This window comes from Megascapheus bottae, chromosome 28 (assembly GCF_031878675.1).
Source record: "Megascapheus bottae isolate mThoBot1 chromosome 28, mThoBot2.hap1, whole genome shotgun sequence".
Lineage (NCBI taxonomy): Eukaryota > Metazoa > Chordata > Mammalia > Rodentia > Geomyidae > Megascapheus > Megascapheus bottae.
The window spans coordinates 3,903,510-3,928,138 of NC_143536.1; the positions used below are offsets into that span (position 1 = coordinate 3,903,510).

General features: G+C 39.8%; 1 protein-coding gene across 3 annotated transcripts in view; it reads left to right on the forward strand.

Moving 5' to 3' along the window:
• Ift81 (intraflagellar transport 81) overlaps positions 1 to 17,161 on the forward strand; it is a 54,131-nt gene extending 36,970 nt beyond the window's left edge. For 2 of the 3 annotated variants that reach the window (XM_090320030.1, XM_090320031.1), the window contains exons 15-20: positions 5,536 to 5,622; positions 6,594 to 6,665; positions 6,770 to 6,855; positions 10,860 to 10,905; positions 16,441 to 16,584; positions 16,990 to 17,161. In XM_090320030.1, coding sequence (XP_090176156.1) covers positions 5,536 to 5,622; positions 6,594 to 6,665; positions 6,770 to 6,855; positions 10,860 to 10,905; positions 16,441 to 16,584; positions 16,990 to 17,040 — 486 coding nt within the window. In that variant the 3' untranslated portion in view covers positions 17,041 to 17,161. The other variant, XM_090320032.1, reaches the window with a different exon arrangement.
• Positions 17,162 to 24,629: the final 7,468 nt, after the last annotated feature.

Here is a 24,629-nt window from a genome sequence, read left to right on the forward strand (position 1 = left end):
CAAGGACAGAGCTTTACCACTTGAGCCACAGCACCAATTTTGGCTTTTTCTATGTTTGTGGTACCAAGTATTTGAACCTGGGTCTTTGTGCATGCTAGGCAAGCACTCTACCACTAAGGCCAAACTCCCGGCCTGACTGGTAACTTACTTATCTAAACATTTTTACAAACATTTATAGCTAAAATGGCTTCATAAAAAATTATTTCACTTTCTTAGGAACAGTTTTAGAAATTATATGTAATTCAGTAAAACAGTTAGTTACTTGTTATTGTAAATATATGAATAAATTTAGGTAGATAGATATACAATTATATAATCTGACAGTTTTGCTGAAATATTTTCCTTTTTCTTTTTTTTTTTTTTTTGTGGGTCATGGGGCTTGAACTCTGGGCCTGGACACTGTCCCTGAGTTCTTCAGTTTAAGGCTACTGCCCTACCTCTTGAGCCACAGCACCACTTCCGGCTTTTTTCTATGTATGTGGTACTGAGGAATTAAACCCAGGTCTTTGTGCATGTGAGGCAAGCACTCTACCACTATGCCAAATTCTCCGCAGTTTTACTTTTATTAAAGAATAAGTAAGCCAGTGGCTCATGCTTGTAATCCTAGCTACTCAGGAAGCTGAGATCTGAGGATCAAGGTTCAAAGGTAGCCTGGGCACAAAAGGACCTGAGACTCCTATCTCCAGTTAACAACTAGAAAACAGGAAGTGGGGCTAGGCTCAAGGGTAGGACAGTATCCTTCAGCTAAAGAGCTTAGGGACAATGCCAGGCCCAGGGGTAGAGTGGTAACCTTGAGCTGAAGAGCTCAAGGACAGTGCCATGACCCACAAATAAATAAATAAACAAACAAACAAACAAACAAATGGAGCTGGGTGAGGTGGCTCATGCCTGTAATCCTAGCTAATCAAGAGGCTGAGATCTAAGAATTGTGATTCAAACCCAATCTTGGCCAGAAAAGTCCTGTGAGACTTTTATCTCCAATTAACCACCCCAAAACTAGAGATAACACTATTTGAGGACACTTTTATCTCCAATTAACCACCCCAAAACTAGAGATAACACTATAGTTCAAAGTGGTAGAGTGCTGGTCTTGAGTGAAAGAATTCAAGGACAGCACCTAGGTCTTGAGTTCAAGACCCATGACTAACAAAAAAAAAAGTTAGGTTATCGCAGTAAAACTTGGACAGCTCTCAAGAAAAAGAAATGACAAACTAATAGCAGATCCGTCTTTTTTTTTTTTTTTTTTGCCAGTCCTGGGGCTTGAACTCAGGGCCTCAGCATTGCCCTTGGGCTTTTTCAAGGCTTGAACTCTACCACTTGAGCCACAGCACCACTTCCAGCTTTTTCTATGTATTTGGTACCAAGGACTCGAACCTTGGTCTTCGTGCATGCTAGGCAAGTATTCTATTACAAGGCCAAATTCCCGGCCTCCATAGCAGATCCTTTAACAGAATAAAATAGTAAAAACACTTTTTGGATCATTATTTATCAAAAATATGTTAGTACTAATCAGGGTTGGGTTCAAAGTCTACTCCTAAGCTAGGTGTTGATGGTTCGTGCTTGGCATCCTAGCTGAGAGTTTAAGAACAGAAGATGGAGGTGTGAGGCCACCCCAGATAGCAAAGGTAGAGAGATGATATTCTCATAACCGAATACCAAGTATGGTAGCATCTGCTTGTCATTCAGAAATGACAGGAAACTTATAATGGGTAGACAGTGATTCAGGCGTAGGTGTAGGCCGAAAGCAAGGCCTTATCTTAAAAACACACACAAATGAAGCTGATAATCTTAGCCACTCCGGAGGCTAAAATCTGAATATCAAAGCTCAAAGCTGTGCCAGGAAGACAAATGGGCGAGACTCATATTTTCTATCAACCTTTAAAATATCAGAAATGGAGGCATAGGCAGAGTTCTAGCCTTGAACAAAAAATAGCTTGAGGTCCTGAGTTTAAGCTCCAGTGCTGTCAAAAATATTGTTGGGCTTTGCTTTATGCTACATATAAGCCCTACTACTAAGCTATGTCCTGGAAAAGCTAGGAAAAATGTTTTAGACACCTGTGAGAGACAGCAGCCATTTCTCCCCCCTGAAGGTGACCTGAGGCCCCTGGAGCCCGCCAAGGGTCTGGTGTTCTGGGGAAGTTCCCACATGCCTGTGTTCCAGCTCCCCACAGTCGGCTGCTGGTTCCCGGCCTTTTTTGCTTGTAATAAAGCCTCGTGGCCTTCTCTCAACCGGCAAAAAAAAAAAATAATAAGAAAAAGAAAAATGTTTTAGAAAGTAGAGAAAAGGTATGATTCCCACAGAATTTCTGAACAATAAATAAGGAGTTGCACACTCTAGGGAATGTGCTGGGAATGCACAAGGAAAAAGAAGTTCTGTTCTCTTCTTCAAATAATTCTGTTGTAAATTATTTGCCAAGAACATGAATTTTTTTTTTTTCTGTTTTTGTGTTGGTCCTAGGACTCAAGACCTGGCCGCTGTCCCTGAGCTCCTTTTGCTCAAGGCTAGCACTCTACCAGTTGAGGAACAGTTCTACTTCCAGCTTTATGGTGCTAAACTGGAGATCAGAATCTCCCAGACCTCCTAGCTTTGAATTGCAGTACCCAGATCTCAGTCTCCTGAGTAGCTAGGATTACAGTTGTGAGCTATTGGTGCTCAATTGGTTTTACTTTTACTTTTTTTTTGGTCTGTCTGTCATGGGGCTTGAACTCTGGGTCTGGGCGCTATCCCTAAGCTCTTCAGCTTAAGGCTACGGCCCTACCCCTGGGTGTTGTCCCTGAGCTCAGGACTTTGTGCATGCTAGGTGAGTACTCTACCACTAGGCCACACTCCTGACCCTGCCCAGGTGGTTTTGAACCATGATATCAGATCTCAGCCTCCTGAGTGGCTAGGATTACAGGCATGAGCCACCAGTGCCAGCTTTTTTTTTTCTTTTTTGGTGCTTTGCCAGGGGATTGAATTTAGGACACTATCACTGAGCATTTTTTCCCCCCTCAAGACTGGTGCTCTACCACTTGAGCCACAGATCCACTTCATATTTTTCTTTGCATTGAATTGTTTCACCCTGCCCCAACTGGCTCTGAGCTTCCTATGGGCATGAGCCCAGCATATCCTTGTCTTTCCCACTGTATTATGTATATCCCTTTCTTGGCTGAATTTGATCTTTTTTTTTTCCTTCCACCATTGTAAACCAGTCTGGTTTCATTTTTCCTTTTCTGTCTTTGATTCTAATATGATTTTTAAGTATTTGCCATGTATTTATGATATATCTAAGGTAATGATCACTTTCCAGCATTACTGGAATTGAGAATAATTTCCTTCTTCTCTCTACATCTTTAAGAGTCCTTGTCACTGTAGTTTTTATGATCACCTCCTGTGTAGCTTTCACACAGCCAAGCAGTTCTCACTTGTGCCTCCGTTCTTCCCTCTTAGCCTAGTCTCTTTCTTTCTGAAAGTCTGTTTCCTTGGGGTTTTGTTTTGTTTTTCCGAAGTTCTGTCAGTAAGAAAGTTACTATAGTAAGTAACCCATCTTTTTCTAAAAGAACTTTTTGTCCTCCTGAGTGCTGAGATTGTGTGCATGTACCACTGTACCCAAAAGATTTTGTCTCTTGAATCCTGGCAATTCAGAGCAAAGAATGTGTTCCTCCTGATTTTTTTTTCACAATTATTCTGCCATATGTTTTAGAAATATCACAAGCTGGAAGCTAATTTTGAGCTAATGCCTTAGTTTAGAAGCATCCAAGTCTTGTAAAAGGTTAGAAAATTTAAATCTCAAACATACCTTGGTACAGACTACTTTTTCATCTGCCTTTGTGGCAGCAAAACTGTCTACTGATAGATTTGTCCAGTTGCCTCATGGGCCTAAAGGGTCTCATTAACTATAGCACCTTCCTAATTATGTAGCATCTGCCGCCCCTGTTTCCCACCTAGCATGTGAATCACTGCCAGCTTGGAAAGCCTGTATCTGTGGGTCATTTTGGTACACAGAAGACACAGCCTAGCTTGGTGCGGTGGCTCACGCCTGTACTCCTAGCTACTCAGGCTGAGATCTGAGGATCAAGTTCAAAGCCAGCCAGGGTACAAAAGGACCTGAGACTCTTATCTCCAATTAACCTCTAGAAAATGGGAAGTGGGGCTTGACTCCTGGTTAGGGAGGTAGCCTTGTGCTGAAGAGCTCAGGGACAGTGCCCAGGCCCAGTTCAGGCCCCCCATGATCCACAAAAAAAGAAAAAAAAAAAAATATATATATATACACACACACAGCCCCTTTCCTACAATCATTTATGCTGTTCTAGTCACACTCACATGCAATCCCACACAACAAAACATTCTTCATCTATGGTTACTCCCAATTCCAAGGAAAGGGTATTCTGGAACACCGAGGTCATTCTAAGGTGAGTAGATTCACAGTTCACCAGTTCATAGGTTCACAGTTGAAAGCAGCTTGGATGTAATATAAGGTGCTCAGTTCCAGCTTCCCACTCTGTGCTGGCCTAAAGCTTTTCTTCTGCCCTGCTAGACTTTAAAATCACTGACCCCAAGACCAGCTCACTCCGTACATTTCCCTAGGAAGAGCCACTTTGTGATCTCTTATTTCTACTCCTGCTAACTTCCTCTTCTTTGAGAGTTCAACTCTGCACTTAAATACATTGTTTGTTCTACCTAATCCAGCATTTGTAGATGCTTTCAACACTTCTAAGTATTTGTAGCAGATTATCTCATTCAAAATATTACATTAGAATAAACTTTAAAATTATTAAAATAGCCTGAACAGAAAGTTCTAACTGTGCTTTTCTTGAGTAGTACAAACTTTGGCAAAGCATGTAACCTTCCTGAAGGTTCTCCAGGTATTGTACAGGGTAGTCGTGCCTCCTTAGAGGTATAGTTATTGTCAAGGGCCCCATTCAATGCCCTGGCATATTTCACAAAGTTCTCCTTATCACCCACGTCTTCATCTTCCCTCGTCACTTCCTAGACCCCTCCAGTAGCACTAAACACTGTGTTTTCCTTAATTGTTCTTCTCTCTAGTTTCTAATCCTTTATACCTAGTGAGCTTTAAAAAACAAAACAAAACCCATTTCCCCTTCCTCTAACTGTTCTTACTAATCCTTCGCATTCAGCTCAGATATTGGTTTCTCAAGGAAGTTATTCCCACTGATCCACAGCATGGATTAGGTCATTAGAGTGCCATGTGCTTCATTCACCTTGCATTTCACATTGTAGTTGCCATAGCAACGTAAGTGTTTGTCTGAATGTTACTTAAGAGGAAGAATTTTTAGCTGTTTTGTTCATTGTTATATTCCCAGCCTCTAATAAGGAGTTTGGCACAGAGCTCAATACATGGTAGCTATTATTCTTATCAGCACCTCCATCTGTCATAATTCTCGAATGTCTGATTGTTGTATAAATAATTCTTAAGTATGCCAAGAAGCTTAGAGTTAAGTTACAAGTGTGACAAGGGCACACATTGTTTTAGATCTACATTTTAGGTCTTTGTTTTTTTTTTCTTATTCAGTTATTTGCCCTTTTCATACTAGGAACTAACCCAGGAATGTGACGAAAAGAAATCCCTGTATGATAGCTGTGCAGCGGGCCTCGAAAGCAATCGGTCCAAACTAGAGCAGGTAAGAAGAGACTTTTTACTATAACATAGTAAATACTGCCTGTGAATTTTTTTTTTTACTCTATCAATGTAAAATAAATTTCCAAGCCTTTACCATCTGTCTCCTAAGCCCCAGGGGTGTTTATTTCTTTGAACTTCATGAGTACACTCTGAACTTTTCCATTTGTACCACTACCACTAAATTCTAAGTTCTGTCTTCTCTTGCTGGACTCCCACTGTAACCTTCTACTGGTGTCCTGCTTCCATATTTGTTTTCCCAAGAGTTCTCTCCATATGAGCGGCCAAAGAAACCTATCTGCATTTCACAACTCTGCGATGGCAGAGTTTCATTCCCTTTGAATGAAACCTAACCAATGATCTTCAGATACCCTCCTGCCTTCTCTTCATATCCATGTACTGTGCCCTTCTCCCTTGGAGCCCTCCATATAGGCCTTCTTCCTGAACTACAAACAGTCTGAGCCCATCTTCACTTCTGCCCCTCGTTCTTTGCCTAGCTTGTTTCCTTTCATCATGTACCTCTTCCTGATGGGCTTCTCTGACCACCCTACCTATTATTCTGACTCTCTCTACTCTGGGTAAGCCTAAACTGTCTCTCTGGCCTATCCTTTTTCTGACTTTTCTTCATGCTCATCTGAAATATCCTTCATTATACATTTTCTTGTTTATGCCAGTCTCCTCACTTGAACAAATCAACGAGGACCTGTTTGCCTCATTCATTGTTGTGTCCCCAGCACTTAGATGGTGGTGAGCACACAGTAGACCTTAATAATGAATAACTGAACCTACAGATTTTAGAGTGATAAAAAAAAGTTTCTAGAAAAGATTGCTACCTTTTTAAAAATTAGAACAATTGCATATGTTTAAAAATCAAAAGAGAGTCAGATGGTTGATCTTTTATTGTATGTTTAAAGTCATCTCTGCATTTGTCTTATACTTTAAGTAACATTGCTCATTTAAAATGACATGTTGTAGGAAGTTAGAGGACTTCGGGAAGAATGTCTTCAAGAAGAAAGTAAATACCATTACACAAATTGTATGATTAAGGTAAGACCAAAAAACAATGGGTTGAAATCTTTTGCCGGGATTGTTCTGTATCAAAGACTTCCTTGAAACTCATCTTCCCATTTAAAACTCGTCTTCCCATTTAGGACCTAGAAGTTCAACTTCGTCGTGCTATGGACGAGATGAAGGCATATGTTTCCTCCGATCAACAAGAAAAGAGGAAGGCAATTAGGCATGTCATATTTTTTATATTATTTAATGTTTTTCATCTATAAAAATTTTATAAATAACATAAGATTCTATAAATTTAGGATATTTAAATATGTACTAAAATTTTATTTGAGGCTGGGAGTTTGGCCTAGTGGTTAAAGTGCTTGCCTAGCATGCATGAAGACCCGGGTTCGATTCCTCGGTACCACATACATAGAAAAAAGCCGAAAGTGGTGCTGAGGCTCAAGTGGTAGAGCTCTAGCCTTGAGAAAGTCCAAGGACAGTGCTCAGGCCCTGAGCTCAAGCCCAGGATTGGCAAAAAAAAAAAAAAAATTATTTGAATCTTTTCAGGTATTTTCTGGATATTCCTTTCCTGCTAAGTAGGAACACATAAATTCTCTTCTTTGCTTGCTATTTATGTGAGAGAGAGTGTGTGTGTGTGTGTGTGTGTGTGTGTGTGTGTGTGTGTGTGTTTGTGCTCATATAAAACAAAAGTTACAATTTAACCACTTTTTTTTTTGTGGGTCATAAGTCTTGAACTCAGACGGGCACTGTCCCTGAACTCTTCAGCTCAAGCTATTGCCCTACCCTCGAGCCAAGCCCCATTTCCAGTTTTCTAGATGTTAATTGGAGATGAGTCTCTGATCCTTTTGTGCCCCGGCTGGCTTTGAACCTTGATCCTCAGATCTCAGCCTCCTGAATAGCTAGGATTACAGATGTGAGCCACCACACCAGGCAATTTAACCACTTTTAAGCCTAGAACTTAGTGGCATTGATTACATTGAAAATGCTGTCCAGGGGCCGGGAGTTTGGCCTAGTGGTTAAAGTGCTTGCCTAGCATGCATGAAGACCCGGGTTCGATTCCTCGGTATCACATACATAGAAAAAAAAGCCGGAAGTGGGGCTGAGGCTCAAGTGGTAGAGCTCTAGCCTTGAGAAAGTCCAAGGATAGTGCTCAGGCCCTGAGCTCAAGCCTAGGACTGGCAAAAAAAAAAAATGCTGTCCAACCATTTCCATGCTTTTTCATCACCCAGACAGAAACTCTCCTATCATTAAGCAATAACTCATTAGCCCCTCACCTCCCCCAGGAATATGTATAATTCATTATTGCTCCTTTATAAGCATTAACTTGGTTTCCTTTTAAAGCCCCAAGTGGCTGGGACTCTCATCATGTGTCTGCCAATTAGGCATTTTAGCTAGAAACTATATGATTGCAGTGTGCCACAGCCTAGGGTGTACAAATACTACTTAGTTTTTTTATGGTGACTTTTTTTTGGTAATTCTGGCTTGTGATGTGCTATAGTAAATCAAATCCTGTCTTTAAAAATACCTTTATAGGGGCCTGGAGTTTGGCCTAGTAGTGAAGTGCTTGCCTAGTATGCACAAAGACCCAGGTTCGATTCCTTGGTACCACATAAATAAAAGCCGGAAGTGGTGCTGTAGCTAAAGTGGTATAGCTCTAGCCTTGAGAAAGCCCAAGGACAGTGCTCAGGCCCTGAACTCAAACCCAGGACTGGCCAAAAAAAAAATCCCCCCCAAAAAACAAAAAAACTTTATAGGGCCAGGAGTTTGGCCCAGTGGTAGAGTGCTTGCCTAGCATGCAAAAAGACCCAGGTTCAATTCCTTGGTACCACATGCATAGAAAAAAGCTGGAAGTGGTGCTGAGGCTCAAGTGGTAGAGCTCTAACCTTGAGAAAGTCCAAGGACACTGCCCAGGGCCTGAGCCAAAGCCCAAGACTGGCAAAAAAAAAAAAAAAAACCAACAAAACTTTATAGTTGAATTGTTACTTGTAATAAAATGCAATAATTGAACAGGATAAACTTTCTTTGCCCATCATCACAATTTAAATCAAAAACCCATCCAATAAAAACCCCAGCATTGGATTAACCTTTGAGATTTTAAGTGGAAAAGACACAGATACACACACACACACACACACACACACACACACACACACACACAAATATTATAGAAAGGAATCTAAGAAATAGCTTCTTAAGAGTCTGAATTTTTTTATATACTGCACTGGAATACAAGCCAGACCGAAAGTGTACTATAAATAGAATGATTGTTTTTTCTAAAACTCCTACTCTCACATACGAAACTAAAAATGTCCTTATTTAGATTTTCTTTTCATTGAATGTAGACTTTGCTCTAATAAACATATGTGGCCAATCCTAAGAAATGGGAATAGTTAGCATGGTGCAGGTAGCTGATGCCTATCATCCTAATGACACAGGAGGTGGAGATTCGGACCAGCCTAAGCTTAAACATGAGACCCTCCACCTCAGTCAATAGCTGGATGTGATCGTGCATGCCTGTCATCCTAGCTTTGTGGAAAGTATAAATAGGTGGATCATGATTCAAGCTAGTGAATATATATAAAACCTTACTCAAAAAGTAACAAAGGCAAAAAGATCTAGAGTGCCTGCCTAGCATGCACAAAACCCTGGGCTTGATTCCTCCGTCTAACATTCACAGAAAAAGCCAGAAGTGGTGCTATGCTCAAATGGTAGAACACTACCCTTGAAAAAGTTCAAGGACAGAGCCTAGGCCCTGAGTTCAAGACCCAGGACTGGCAAAAAAAAAAAAAAGAATCTAAATTTATCTGGCTGGGAATGTAGTTCACTGGTAGAGTGCTTGCCTAACATGCACGAAGCCCTTGGGTTCAATCCTCAATACCACATAAACAGAAAAAAAGCTAGAAGTGGCACCATGGCTTAGGTGATAGAGTGTTAGCCTTGAGCAAAAGAAGCTCAGGGACAGGGCTCATGCCCTGAGTTCATACCCCAGGACTGGCAAAAAAATAAAATAATTTTTGTCTCTTCCAAGTTATCAATATAAATGGCAAAAGAAGGAAATAATTATTTCTATACAATTTTGTGATTATTTGTCTAGCAAGATGTGCCATGTATATTAAAATATAGCTGCACATGACAGGAATATTAGGAATAAAAATGATTTTGATTGTCATTTGAAATATGATGTAAAAATCAATGTTAATAAATTTTTTAATAAAAAATGGTGTTGATTACTCTCTGAACTCACTGATACATGTTTAAAACATAGACTTTATTTTTCCTGATCCTGAGGCTTGAACTGTGAGCTGCTTTTTCTCAAGGAAACCAGAAAACCAGAAGTGGAGCTATGGCTCAATGTAGCAGAGTAATAACCTTAAGAAAAAAGAGCTCAGGGCAGCACTCAGGCCCTAAGTCAAGCCCCATGGACAACAAACAAACAAAAAAATAAAAGTACATCTTTCTTGCATGCTATGGCTCATGCCTATAAATCCTAACTACTTAGGAGTCTAAATCCAGAAAGATGGCAGTTTTAAACCAATCCAAGGAAGAAAAATCTGTGAAATTCCACGTTCAATTAGCCAGCAAAATAGTGGACTATCAGCATGGCTGTAAGTGGTAGAACACCAGTCATGAGCATGAAAGCCCAAGGCCCTCAGCTCAAGTCCTGATACAACAAGCGCACTGCAGACTTCTTTAAAAATAAGTTTAACTGGGCCGGGACTTTGGCCTAGTGGTTAAAGTGCTTGCCTAGCATGCATGAAGACCCGGGTTCGATTCCTTGGTACCATATACATAGAAAAAAAAAGCCAGAAGTAGTGCTGAGGCTCAAGTGGTAGAGCTCTAGCCTTGAGAAAGTCCAAGGACAGTGCTCAGGCCCTGAGCTCAAGCCCAGGACTGGCAAAAAAAAAAAAAATAAGTTTAACTAAAAAGACTGTCATCTTAAGAGTAGATTAATCAGAAATAATGTTTAACATCTTAATTTTTTAATGTAATTTCATATGAAATGTGCCTGTACCCATTAAATTACTATTTACTGAAATAACTGATTGAAGATGAAGAAAGACAAAGTATTTGATAATAGGTTTCATTTTTATTCCAGCCCCTTAAGCTATATTACCAAATATATTGCTTTATCTAGTTACATAGATGTTAGTTTATAATTAGTTTTATGATTAAATCAGTTTAAGCAAGTGAAATCTTAATAATTTTTTGTTAACTTTCTAGGGAACAGTATACCAAAAATATTACTGAACAAGAAAACCTTGGAAAGGTAAGAATTATTTATGGCATATTGTTCATGAGTAGGATCTCATACTTCTTCTCAAAGACAGTAGTTTGAAAGGGAAATTGTTAATTTCTTTCAAAGGTAAAGATGCTTTGTTAGAAACAGGGACTAGAGTTGTAGCTCAGAGATAGGCCACTTGCTTACTTAGCATGTGTGGTCAGATCTCAAAACCAAAAAAATCCATATCTGTATTTTTTGTGAAGTTGAGAGAGATCAAACACAAGGGTTTGCATGTATTGGACAAGCATGTAAATCACTGAGCTGCATCCTCAGCCCTACAATGAATTTTTTTTTCCCCATTCAGGGACTTAAACTCAGGATCTGGGTGTTGTCCCCGACCTTTTATGCTCAAGGCTAGCACTCTGTCACTTGAGCCATAGCTCTATAGCTCTACTTCCAGCTTCTTTTCTTTTCTTTCTTTCTTTTTTTTTTTTTTGGTAGTTAATTGGAGATAACAGTCTCAACTTTTCAGCCTGTGCTAGCTTTGAACGCTGAGTAACTAAGCTTACAGGCATGAGCTCCATCATCAGGCTGACATATAAACCTTTAACACAAAATTCAAACTCTCTATGTTGCCCTGGACAGCTTCAAATTCTAAATACTGTCATAGTTTCCTGAGCACTAGGATTATAGGCATATACCACCATATCAAGCTCTGAATCCTTTCAAAGAAGCCCTAATAGATTTTTGTGATTTACTTCCTGATATGACACAGTATTCCAGGCTTATCCTGTACATTTCCTATCCTAAACCTAGAATCAATAATTTCTCTAAAAAGCTTTCCTCTATTCTTTGTGATTTGTTGGCAAAGACTTTGTTTGTTGCCAGTCCTAGGGCTTGAACTCAGGCCTGGGCACTGTCCTTGGACACGGGTTTTTTGTTGCTGTTTTTTGTTGTTGTTGTTGTTTTTTCCAGTCCTGGGCTTTTAGCTCAAGGCCTGAGCACTGTCCTTGGTCTTTCTCAAGGCTAGAGCTCTACCACTAGACCAAACTCCCGGCCCCCTTAGATACTTTTTTGCTCAAGGCTAGTGCTCTGCCACCTGAGCCACCATGCCACTTCTGGGTTTTTCTGTGTATGCAGTACCGAGGAATTGAACCCAGGGCTTCGTACATGCTAGGCAAACACTCTACCACTAGACTACACTCCTGGCCCAGTGAGCAAATACTTAATATAATGCGTAGGTTAAAAAATAAAGGGCCAGGAGTTTGGCCTAGTGGTAGAGTGCTTGCCTAGCATGCATAAAGACCCGGGTTCTATTCCTCAGTACCAGATACATAGAAAAAAGCCAGAAGTGGTGCTGTGGCTCAAGTGGCAGAGCTCTAGCCTTGAGAAAACCCAAGGACAGTGCTTAGGCCCTGGGCTCAACGCCCAGGTCTGGCAAAAATTAATTAATTAATTAATTAATTTTTTAAAAAGGAGGGCATGAAGCCCTGCGTTCGATTCCTCAGTAACACATAAACAGAATAGGCTAGCATCGGTTCTGTGGCTCAAGCAATAGATTGGTAGGCCTAAAGCAAAAGAAGCTCAGGGACAGTGTCTAGGCTCTGGGTTTAAGCCCCAGGACTGACAAAAATAAAAACAAACAAGTAAATAAAAGGAAACCTTCCAAAGCTAATTCTCCATTTATCAGAAAACTTGTGAATTCTAACTATTCAATTCCCTTATAGGGGCATGTCATTCTCAAAAGGAAAAAAAAAAAAGAATTTTCATGTATGAAAGCATGTATTTGATTTACAAATATACACTATTTGTACAGTATTTTAACTAGAGATTTTTAGGTTTTTAGCATTTATCAGTTGACTCCCTCCCAAAGACATCATGTTAAGGAACATTGTTTAATTTTTCTTGTTTTATTTTTTGTTTTTGCCAGTCCTGAGCCTTGAACGCAGGGCCTGAGTACTGTCCTTGGGCTTTCTCAAGGCTAGCACTCTACCACTTGAACCACAGCTTCTACGTATATAGTACTGAGGATTCAAACCCAGGTTTTCATGCATGCTAGGCATGCACTCTACCACTAGGCCAAACTCCCGGCCCTAATTTTTCTTGTTTTGAAAAGCATCTGGATGGGTGTTGGTATGTGCAGAAATATTTAACAAACCTTGAAACCTTTTGAAGACCCCAAATTAATTGCTAAACCAATTTGTTTATTCTTTTGGGGGAAAGGAGCACATGTTTAGCCTGTACCCATTTCTGGTCCCCAGGACCAAAAACGAAACCTGGGCTCTTCCTTTCAATGTAGTATTTTACTGCAGGTTCTTGAGGAAAGTGGTAGCAGCAATCTGACACCATGTTTTTGTTGTTTATTTATTATTTTGGTCATGGTGCTTGAACTCAGGGCCTGAGCACTATCTCTGAGTTCTTCAGCTCAAGGCAGTGCTCTACCCCTTGCTGGTGGTTAATTGGAGATAAGAGACTCATGGACTTTTTTTTTTTTTTTTTTTTGCCCCAGCTGGCTTTAAACCATGATCCTCAGATCTCAGCCTCCTGAATAGCTAGGATTATTGGAAGTGGCACTGAGCTCAAGGGGTAAGGCTATCAATAGCCTTGAGCTGAAGAGCTCAAGACAGCTCTCAGGCCCAGAGTTCAAATCCCATGACTGACAATAAAATAAAATAAAATAAAATAGGATTACAGGCGTCAGCCACTGGCATCAGGCTTGATACCAGGTATTTTTAATCAAAATGAGCCAATGACTAGCTCATTCCTCACTATCTAGGCTGTCAGAAACACAGCCTTCAATTATCTCACTTCTAGAGTAGATTGTATTTTTCATGCAAACTCAGTATGCAGCTCACCTTTCACAGTGACAACAGGTGCCCACTCTAGACCAGAGCAGAGTGGACATCCCCATCCTTCCACTGTCCCAACTCATGTCAGGTATAACAAAGTAAATCTGTACTAAGTGATAATAAATTTCAAAACAATTTACAATGCCGGGAGTTTGGCCTAGTGGTAGAGTGCTTGCCTCGCATGCATAAAGATTCAGGTTCAATTCCTCGGTACCATATACATAAGAGAAAAGCCTGAAGTGGTGCTGAGGCTCAAGCAGTAGAGCTCTAGCCTTGAGAAATCCCAAGGAGAGTGCTCAGGCCCTGAGTTCAAGGCCCAGGACTGGCAAAAATAAATAAATTACAAACTAGTCAGTTACACTTATAAAGCTAAAGGTTTCAGGCCTAGAAATTAATATTTCTGACATAACACCCAAATTCTCTTTGCTTCTTTAACTTTTTTGGGGGGGGAGTAAAGGGAGTTGGTCATGGGGCTGATCTCTGGGCCTTGTCCCTGAGCTCTTCATATCAAGCCTACCTACCTACCCCTTGAGCCACAGAGCCACTTCCAGTTATCTGGTGGTTAATTGGGAGATTAAGAGTCCCAGAGACTTTAGTACCTGGGCTGGCTTTGAACCTCAGATCTCAGCCTCTTGACTAGCTAGGATTTCAGGTGTGAGCCACCGTGCCTGGCCATATTTCTTTAACTTTCATAGATTGTTAGGCTGCTTGACAAGGAAATTATTCTGCTAATATAAGAAAAAATAGGGAAAAATAGAGAAAAAATAGAGTTTAAATTTAATCTTAATTTAAAATTATAATTGGGGCTGTTAAAATTTTTGGCCAGCTTTGATGGTCTTTGCAAATGTTTTTATCTCAGTTTATAAGGATAAACTGTTGTAAGAGAAAGTTATTAATAAATATGAACTTAAGTATATGTATTCATATGCCTTATGTTGAATCAAAAAAGTGGTGGCCTATGCCTATAATCCTAGCTACTCAGGAGGCTGAGATCTGAGAGTCAAGGTTCAGAGCCAGCCCATGCACAAAAGGACCTGAGACTCTTATCTCCAATTAATCTCCAGAAAACAGGGAGTGGGGCTAGGCTCATGGGTAAGGCCGCAGCCTTGAGCTGAAGAGCTCAGGGACAGCGCCTGGGACTAGTTCAAGCCCTATAACCCCACCCATGCTGAGTTTAAGCCCTATGACCCACAAAAACAAAACAAAACAAAGAAACTGCTGAGTATATTAGAATTATATTTTAAAATTCTGTTGTTTTCTCTTGTTGTTTACTATTAAGTGCTTTTGTTGTCCATACTCTAGTGAACATTATTTAGTAAGGGGTTTGAATTTGGTCCTTAGCTTAGTTTATCTTCTTATTTGGGCAAGCATTCGCCACCAGCACGCATAGATCAACGGTAGATCCACCATGTACTAAAAGAGGAAAGGAGGATGTTCCAGAGCTTCCCTGTCTTTGTTTGTTTTTCTGTCCCTCCTGGCGATATTCTCACACTTGATGGTCATGTAGATAGCATTTTGGTCACACTGTGTTTCCTTATATGCACATTGTTGCCTACTCTGTTTTCCTTCTTCTCTCCCCTTCCCTCCCCTCCCCTTCTTTCTCCTTCCCCTCTTTTCTTTCCTGCCCTAGTCTCCCTCCCTCCCTCCCTTTCCTCCCATCCTCTTCCTCCTTCCTTCTCCATTCTCTTTTTCTCTCTACCATAGTTCTCATTTTGTCTGGCTTTGTATTGACCCTCCTTGTAGTCAGCATTTCTTAATTTGCTATTACATTTTGAAGAAAATTTACTTCTATTTATAATTTTAGATTCAATGATTAAATAATTTGGGCAGTGGAACCATCTTGGTTGTGATAAAAATTTGGGCTTATTTAAAAATCACTGGCTTTACTGACTTCACTGGCTCCACTCATGCCAGTAATCCTTGCTACTCAGGAGTCTGAAGTTTGGAGGACTGCAAGTCTAGGCTAGCTCCACCAAAAAATTTGCTAGACTCAATCTCCAAAATACAAAACAGCAAAAGCAAGACTGTAGGCATGGCTCTCTCACCAAATGGTAGAGAGCCAGCCGCAAACACAAAGGCCCTCAATTCAAACCTCAGTATTAAAATAAATTAAAAAATATAATCTCAGTCTTTTCCCTAAGGAAGATATGTATATGATTTATTTGAACATAAATAGATCATACAGTGTTTCAAGCTAAAATACAGCATTTAATAATAATAACATAGCATATGATAATTTATGAAGTATTTGTTCTATTATCATGTGAAAAAAGTCTTATAAGACAGATAATTTGTATTATCTTCTATTATTAGCCTTAACTGACAGCTGAGAAAACTGAGACCCAAGAAACATTGTTCACCACTAGTGATAAAGCCAAAGTTGAAACTCAGGCCCTCTCACTTGTTCTGCTCTCCTGGTGCGCTTTCTTATTTCCTTCTCTTCTTTTTACATTTTCCTGTCCTTTTTTTCTTTTTAAATTTTAAAATTATTATTGTAAAGATGATATACAGAGGGCTTTCAGTCATATAAATTAGATTAAGAGATAATGTCACTCTTCTCCTGTATTTGCCCTGTTTTTTTCTCCTGGTTTTCTCTTTAGGATATCCTATATCCAACTTAAATTTAATTAGCCAGTTGCCTATTGCTTAGATGACAAGACATGCCATATTACCTTGACTTATAGCATTGGAAGTGTATCTCTGTGACCAGATTATTTCTTTTTCATTGTAGAAACTTCGGGAAAAGCAAAAAGCTGTACGAGAAAGTCACGGTCCAAACATGAAACAAGCGAAAATGTGGCATGATTTTGAACAATTGATGGAATGTAAAAAACAATGCTTTCTGAAACAACAAAGCCAAACTTCTGTTGGTCAGGTAATTCAGGAGGGAGGTGAGGACCGGCTGATACTGTGAATTCTTAGGTCATTGTTTTGGGTTGTACTTGTCATTATTATAAGCACATTCCATAATGTATTTCTTCTTTTGAAAGTCATATGAACAACTTTTTGCTTTCAGATGAACTATTCCTTTTAAAAAGTTTTCTCAGAAAGTTAAGGTAGAGTTAGATTTCAAAAAGTTTTTGTTTTTTTAATATGAAAAGGAAACTTTTATTGTTTTGCCTAATTTAGATATCATGATGTCTCCTGGGTTTTTATGGGAGAGGAGACTCAGTTTATTATCTGAAAATATAAACATATGTCCATTAAAAAACATGTAGTTTTAAAAAAATGATAGTAGTTCAATAGCTTAACGTTTTTCTTAATCTTTTTTTAACTTTAGAGGACTCTTTTAGGAACTAGTATCTCTTGTTTTGAAGAAACATTTATCTGAAGTTCAACAATTCCTTCAATTTTACTTCAGTTACTTTTTCTTCTGTAAAATGCAAGAAAATATATTTTGAATACCATATTTGTCCTATTCATAAAAAGGCAATAAAATTTGATGCATAATATATCAATGGCTATTTATTTTCAAATTACATAGTTGTATCAAAAATTTATTCCCTAACATGTTTCACATCGTAATATTAAAGGATTATTGCTTATTTCTATCAAAATCTATTACAGATTTAACATTATAATCATCTGTTAGTTTTGAGGACTACTATTATAAGTTCTTCTAGAATATAGAACTTATGCTAAAAAGTTAGCACAAGATTCCATGTTAAGGCTGGGTGCGGTGGCTCAGGCCTGTAGTCCTAGCTACTCAGGAGGCTGAGATCTGAGGATCAAGGTTAAAAGCCAAAGCCAGCCCGGGCACTACAGATATTGAGACTCTTATCTCCAGTTAATCACCAGAAAAGGGGAAGTGGCTTTGTGGCTCTAGGGGTAGGGCGGTAGAGCTAAAGAGCTCAGGGACAATGCCCAGGCCCAGGGGTAGGGTGGTAGCCTTGAGCTGAAGAGCTCAGGGACAACATCCAGGCCCAGGGTTCAAGCCTCATAACCTCCCGCCCCCCCCAAAAAAAGATTACATGTTAAGCCAGGTGCCAGTGGCTCGTGCCTGTAATTGTAGTTACTCAGGAGGCTGAATCTGAGGATTTCAGTTCAAGTCAGCTGGGGCACGAAAGCCCTTGAAACTCTTATCTCCAATTAACCAACAGAAAACCAAAAGTGGCCCTGTGGTTCAGTATGGTAGAACGGTAGCCTTGTGCAGAAGACAGTGTCTTGTGTGGGACAGTGTCTAGGCCCAGAGTTCAAGCCCCACAACCGACAATAAAATAAATTCCAAATTAAAGAACTGAAAATGTTCTCAGTTTCTGCTTCATTTGGACCAGGTGCTAGAAGATTTCTTTGATTTTTTTTTTTCTTAAAGAGCCATAGTGTATTCATTTACTGTTCTTTATTTCATTTACGTTTTCTCAAAGTATTTTGGCCTTAAGATTTTAAAACTCAGTATGTCTCTTAGGTTAGTTTCTTTCTTAGGTAGGAGTAAAAGGCAGTTTGTGGATTGAACCCAGTTCCTGGAGCATGCTAGACAAGTACCCTACCAGTTTGAGCAAAGCTCCTAGCCCTTTTTTAAATTTTTATTTTAATGTTAGCTTTATACTGTCTTTTTTTTTTTTTGGTCCTGGGGCTTGAACTCAGGGCCTAAGTGCTGTCCCTTAGATTCTTTTGTTCCATGCTCTACCACTGTTGTACCCAAATTCCTAGAACCCCTAAAAGACCACCAGAGGCCACAGTCAAAGCTAAAAAGCAGGGGTCATTTTATTTAAGAGTCTAGACTTGGGCCTCCCTGTACCAGCAGACGGCAACGCTGAAAAAGGCCCTGAGCAAGAACTTTCCACTGCTTTTATAGGGAAAGTACAATTGCCTGATTGGCTATTTGACTCAAACCACTGGTCGAATCAGAGCTCAGGTGTCTAACCACTGAGCACCAAGCTGTTACCACCTGGGGTTCAAGTACATGGGCCCTACACAAGGGGGGAGGGGGTCATTCCCAGAACATGGAACAATCTTGGCACAACACCACTTGAGTCAAAGCACCACTTCTAGTTTTGTTGTTGTTGTTGGGGTTTTTTTGGTCCTGGCGCTTGAACTGTGGGCCTGGGTGCTGTCCCTGAGCTTTTCAGCTCAAGGCTACCACCCTACTCCTTGAGCCACAGCCCCACTTCTGGTTTTCTAGGGATTAATTGGAGATGAAAGTCTCATGATCTTTAGTGCTAGGCTGGCTTTAAACTATAAGCCTAGGTCTCAGCCTCCTGAGTAGCTAGGATTGCAGGCGTGAGCCGCCTCGACTGGCTTACTTCCAGCTTTTTCTGAGTAATTGGTTGGAGATAAGAGTGTCATGGACTTTCCTGCCAGGCCTTCTTTTAATCACAATCCCTGGATCTCAGCCTCCTGAGCAGCCAGGATGACAGGTGTGAGCCACCGGCACCTGGCTTATAGTGTATTTCAATATTGCTCCCTCGCTCATTATCCTCTCCCATCTTCCTTCTTTTCCAGCATAATTTCAACAGGTTTCATTGTTCTATTCTCATAGTTGCAGGTAATCTATTTCTATTTACCTTCTATTTTCTTTTCCCCTTCCCCCATCTTTGTGTCTCCTGAGCATTTTGTTTTGCCTGGGTTGGTCTTAAGCTTCACTACTCCTCCCACCATCATCTTCTACTGGCTGGGATTATAAACATGCAATACTGTGCCTGACTTGAAAAAAACAAACACTGTCATGAAGGAAAGTTGTTTCTCCCCAAGTAAAATACATAGACTTGAATCACTTTTCTCTCTCAGTGGTGAATGATAAAGTATTTGTTGCTCCTCAGGTCCCCATTAACATAGAAAGTACTAAGGAAGAACTGGACTTTGCAGGAAAGTATAGAAAGAAATGCCTTTTTTAAAGAGTTTAAGAAGAGGAAAGGAACACTTCTAAGTTACTGTTTTTAGTTTGGTCTTCTGTTACTTTATCCTCTTACTGGAGCAGGCATTAGCCATCTAACATTCTAACGTGAACTAACTACCCAGCAGTCTTTCTTTTTCTCTTTTTCTTTTCTTTCTTTCCTTTTTTTTTTTTTTTTTTTTGCTAGTCCTGGGGCTTGAAATCAGGGCCAGGGCATTGTCCTTGGGCTTTCTCAAGGCTAGAGCTCTACCACTTGAGCCATAGCACTTCTAGCTTTTTTTTTTTTCTGTGTATGTGGCACTGAGGAATTGAACCCAGGGCTTTGTGCATGCTAGGCAAGCACTCTAGGCCACTAGGCCATGCTCCCAGCCCTACCTGCATTGTTATTTGTACCTTTAAACCAGTAGATCAACTATAAGCTTAAAGAAGAAAGGCTGTGCTTTATTTTTAAAATTAATTTATTTTTTTTTCTAAAGAAGGATGTATCGTTATTTTTGCACAAGGATGTATCCTTATTTTTCCATGCCTCTTTTTTTTTTTTAAATTTTATTGTCAGGGTGATATATGGAGGGGTAACAGTTATATTCATAAGGAAGGGAGTGTATTACTTCTTGAACATGATTACCCCTTTTCTCCCACTTTCCATTCCCCCTATCCCCAAGACTATGCTTTAGAGTATAGGGACAAGCTCTTTTTGATGTGGCAATTATTTTTGGACATTGGAGTAGATATGTCTGTGCAGTGTTGGGTGCAGTCTTGTTGTTTAAAACCAATAGTAAATGATGCCTTGTGTCCCAGAATATGAATTCCTTTGCAAATATTGAAAGCCTTTTACAGAAACAGCATTTTATACCACAAAAGGAAAATCAAGTCACAAAATCACAATGTTGATACCTAGCCCAGCGTCGTGAGTGCTCCTCTCGAGTTGTCAGTGTTGATGACAGGTATGTCAAGACATGCTTAGAGTTCTACTGATTCGATTTTTACTTGCCATCTCTAATTTGCAGAAAGATTATGTGGATTAAACACAAAGGCAGATCCAACATTACTTTTATTAACTGAAGCAGAATATTATTACTTCAAGAAAAGCAAATTTTAAAAAACTAAAAGTATGAAGTTATTTATAGCTTTCATGTAACATTGGACATTTAGTAATACAGCTTAATCAGTCTCATGCAGTGACTTTCCACTCCATCTGTGATTTGATTGGATTGTTGAAAAGCTTTGACTAACTCTGGCAGTTTTTGACAGCTGGCACTTAGGGAAGAAGAGCTTATTACATTTTTTCTTCAAGATGAGTGCTAGCTCGCTAATTGAGGAGAGACCTTAATCATTGTAGAAAATAATTTGTCTTTCCCATGATGGCCCAAATAAAGGAGAAAAATGTAGCTTGTGAAATCTGTCTCTGTGTTCATGGATTTCCTTCTCTTAGGTCTTAGTGTTGCCAAACTGTTGCCTAGGACAAACTGTCAACCATGACTCTCAAAAGGCCACTGCTTTCTATTGCTCTCTGTTGGTTTAGGAAGCAATCCAACTTTAAAGGTTGTCCTGTAGGAGGAATCTTATAGCACAGTGACATGCCTCCTGTTGTGAACCTAGCAGCACCTGAGTTCAGTATCAGGTTATTTTCATGTCTGGAGAGTGTAGCAGAGGGTCTTAAAATGTTGTTCATAAGCCTCTGGAATTCCAGACCATCTAGCTTTTCTTTATAGATTGATCTTTCCATCAAATATCATTCTGCCTATCAACATATATGAAACATACTTTTTTTTTGGAAAAACTTTAAGCTCTGTACTTCCCAATTGTGTTTCTTAAGCTAAGATGATGCAAAATTAATTGGTGATTTGAGTGAGATAATAAGTTCAATATGTGTTCGAACAAAAAATATACAAGTTAAAATTCTTGGGAAGTGAATTTGAAAAAAATACAAAATGAATAACTTGCTAAAGCTGCCTTTACAAAGGCAAAGTTTATTTTGCAGAATGATTCTGTATGGCAGTATTTGTCTTATGCAGGCATTCACCCAGCCAGTGAGCAATGAATGTGAATTAAAGGCCTGTCTCCACCAAAGGCTCTAGGTGCTTTCACCAGTCCTCTTGATTGACAGGAAGGAGTGGTTTGCCCTAGGGATGGATAAGGTGGCACCTGGTGATTGGCTTCCCTTCAGCTTGCTTGTAGCAGCAGTGTCTCTAACCTTGTGCTGAAAAAAGATCTGAATTACACATCTTTTAATTTTTTTTAGACCTTACATGGCACCCAGAAAATAAAGCTGTACCTCTATTAAATATCAATGATTTCATAGTCATGTTGGTTCAGCGCCTCCTCCCCCCCAGTCCTCTTCTACCTCCTCTTCCACTTTCCCCTTCTAGCCAGCCCCCCCACCCCCCAACCCTTTACTGTGTTCCTCCTACTTCTCCTTCCTTTAATGAGAGCAGTTTAATTAGAGCTGTTGGTGCCTGGCAGCCAGGCATGAGGTGAGTGTTTTGTCTGTGGAGGATAGAGAGCAATCATTAAAAGTGATCTGTGTATTTCTGATGTTTGACTTTCCTGTCTTAAAGCAACCTTTAAAAAAAGAAAGTTGACTGTGATTATGCTTTACTCCTACTCCATCCTTGGAAAAGAAAAAAGAATCCAAATTAAGTATTTTTTAGAAGCCTGGCAAACACATGCTTTCTGCTCCCAAGCTCCCTCTTTTGGCACACTGGCAGTAGCTTCTCCATGAACTCCATAGTTTCACAATTTCCTTCTAGAACTGCTGGCTGAGAGGCTTTGAGTCACTGAACTGGGCTTACTGCTATGCTAATTTGCTTTTCAGAGCACAGGAAGAAATTAAAGGTTGTTGTTTCTCAGTGAAAGTCTCAAGTTTCCACCTCAGTCCAGGGCGTGGCAGGCGGCCACTTAATAAGGCATCTGATGGATAGCTAGTAAGTAATCATAGAATGGCGGAGCTTCACAAGCTTCACAGTGAATGCTGTCATAACTGGTGCAGGACCTGAGAGGCAGCTCTCCCAGGCTCTGGTGAGGAAGCAGATGAGAGCCTGTGAAAGAATCAAGCAGAGCAGAGTAACTGCAGTATGGCTTACTCCTCATGACACAGCCATGGTGAAAGAGCTGGGAGCCCAGCACCTTCACCTTACTTTGTTAAAACATCAATTATGAAAAAAATCCTAATTATACAAAGTAGCACATTAGCCAGTATAATTTCCTCAACTTTTGTAACCCTGATGAAGTACTCACTGTGGTCCAGGCCCTGTCCCTTCTTTGCCTTATGGACATGAACCCAAGCCAGTTTTACAATAATCATGTGATGAGGCACAGTTACTCCCCCCTTGTAGGGGAGGACACTGGAGCCTAGAGCAATTGCCTCAGTATTACACAGGTACACAGCATTGCACATCCAGGATCCAGAACCAGTGCTTTAAATACTGTACCATATTGCAGTTTGTAAAACAGATTGGCGGTCATTTATGAGTTATACTGTGATGTGAAATTATTTTAGTGCTGCTTATAAATTTATAGTACCCTTAGAAAAATAAGTATGTGATGAACAAACTTTACTAAGGATTAGAATGATAAGCTCTACCCACTTAGATTAGGGATTTTTACAGAAAATTAATATCAAGTAAATACATGGAAGAAATAATAGTTTTAGAGACAGCAGATTGTCTATGAGTTATCATGTAAATCTCTCCATTCAGGTGTTAAAATCATGCCTCTTCTGGACATTTAGATTAAGTCTAGTTTTGTTTTGTTTTAGGGTATGAACAATGCTGCAATGAAACAACTAAAATATTAAATAAGACCACAAAATTTCTTTAGTATGATTAAATTCACAATCTGTTGAACAGTTTTGTTTTGTTTTGTTTTGGCTGGTCATGGGACTTGAACTCTGAGCCTGGGCGTTGTCTCTGAGCTCTTCAGCTCAAGGCTACCGCCCTACCGCTTGAGCCACAGCACCACTTCCAGTTTTCTGGTGGTTAATTGGAGATAAGAGTCTCACAGACTTTAGTGCCTGGGCTGATTTTGAACCATGATCCTCAGATCTCAGCTCCTAAGTAGCTAGGATTACAGGTGTGAACCACTGAGTCTGGCTTTTGAACAGTTTCATAGACATATCTTACATAATCTAGAAAATAAAAGCAATTTCTTTCTTAACCCAACTTATTAGCAAGATATTATTTGATTAATTGAAGAATGAAATTAAAAGTTCATTCATTTATTTATATTAAGATATTAACTTCTGTGTGTCTGGAGTGTGCTAAGTTCTGAAATGTAAATGAACATGACCTGAGTTTTGCTCTAAAACAAAACAAAGCAGGTGTTGTATATACAGAGAACACAACTCAGTGGAAGAAGCAGTTAATTTTGAAAGGAAGAAAGAGGAAAGATGAATGAAGAGGGTGAGACTAAGCTCCATTTGTGAGGTGACTTTAGCTTGTGGTAGACATGGGAGGAGTGGAAGGCATAAAAGGCAGTGAAGGATCGGGTGTGTCAAAGAAAGTGTCAGTTGTCCATCCAACTGTTGGGGATCCTGGAGTTATCCAGTGCAGGGATGAGGGGATGGATGGCTGGAAAGGCATACTTGTTTGGTGCTTATGTAGTCCAAAAATAATAACTGAGAAGTTCTAGAAATCACGTTTCAAGTAACATAGTATATTGTTATACTATTTCATTATCGGTTATTGATAATTGGTGTCAAGTTCTTGATATTGCCTTTTTTTTTTTTTTTGCCAGTCCTGGGGCTTGAACTCAGGGACTGAGCACTGTCCTCAGACTTTCCTCAAGGCTAGCACTCTACCACTTGAGCCACAGAACCACTTCTGGCATTTTCCATGTATATGATACCTAGGAATAGAACCAGGTCTTTGTACATGCTAGGCAAGGACTCTACCACTAGGCCAAACTCCCAGCTCTTGCTTTTTTTTTTTTTTTTAATTTTGTTTTTGGCAGTGCTTTTTTTTTTTTTTTTGCCAGTTGTGGGGCTTGAACTCAGGGCCTGAGCATTGTCCTTGGACTTTTCTCAAGGCTAGAGCTCTACCACTTGAGCCATAGCACCACTTCCAGCTTTTTTCTATGTGTGTGGTACC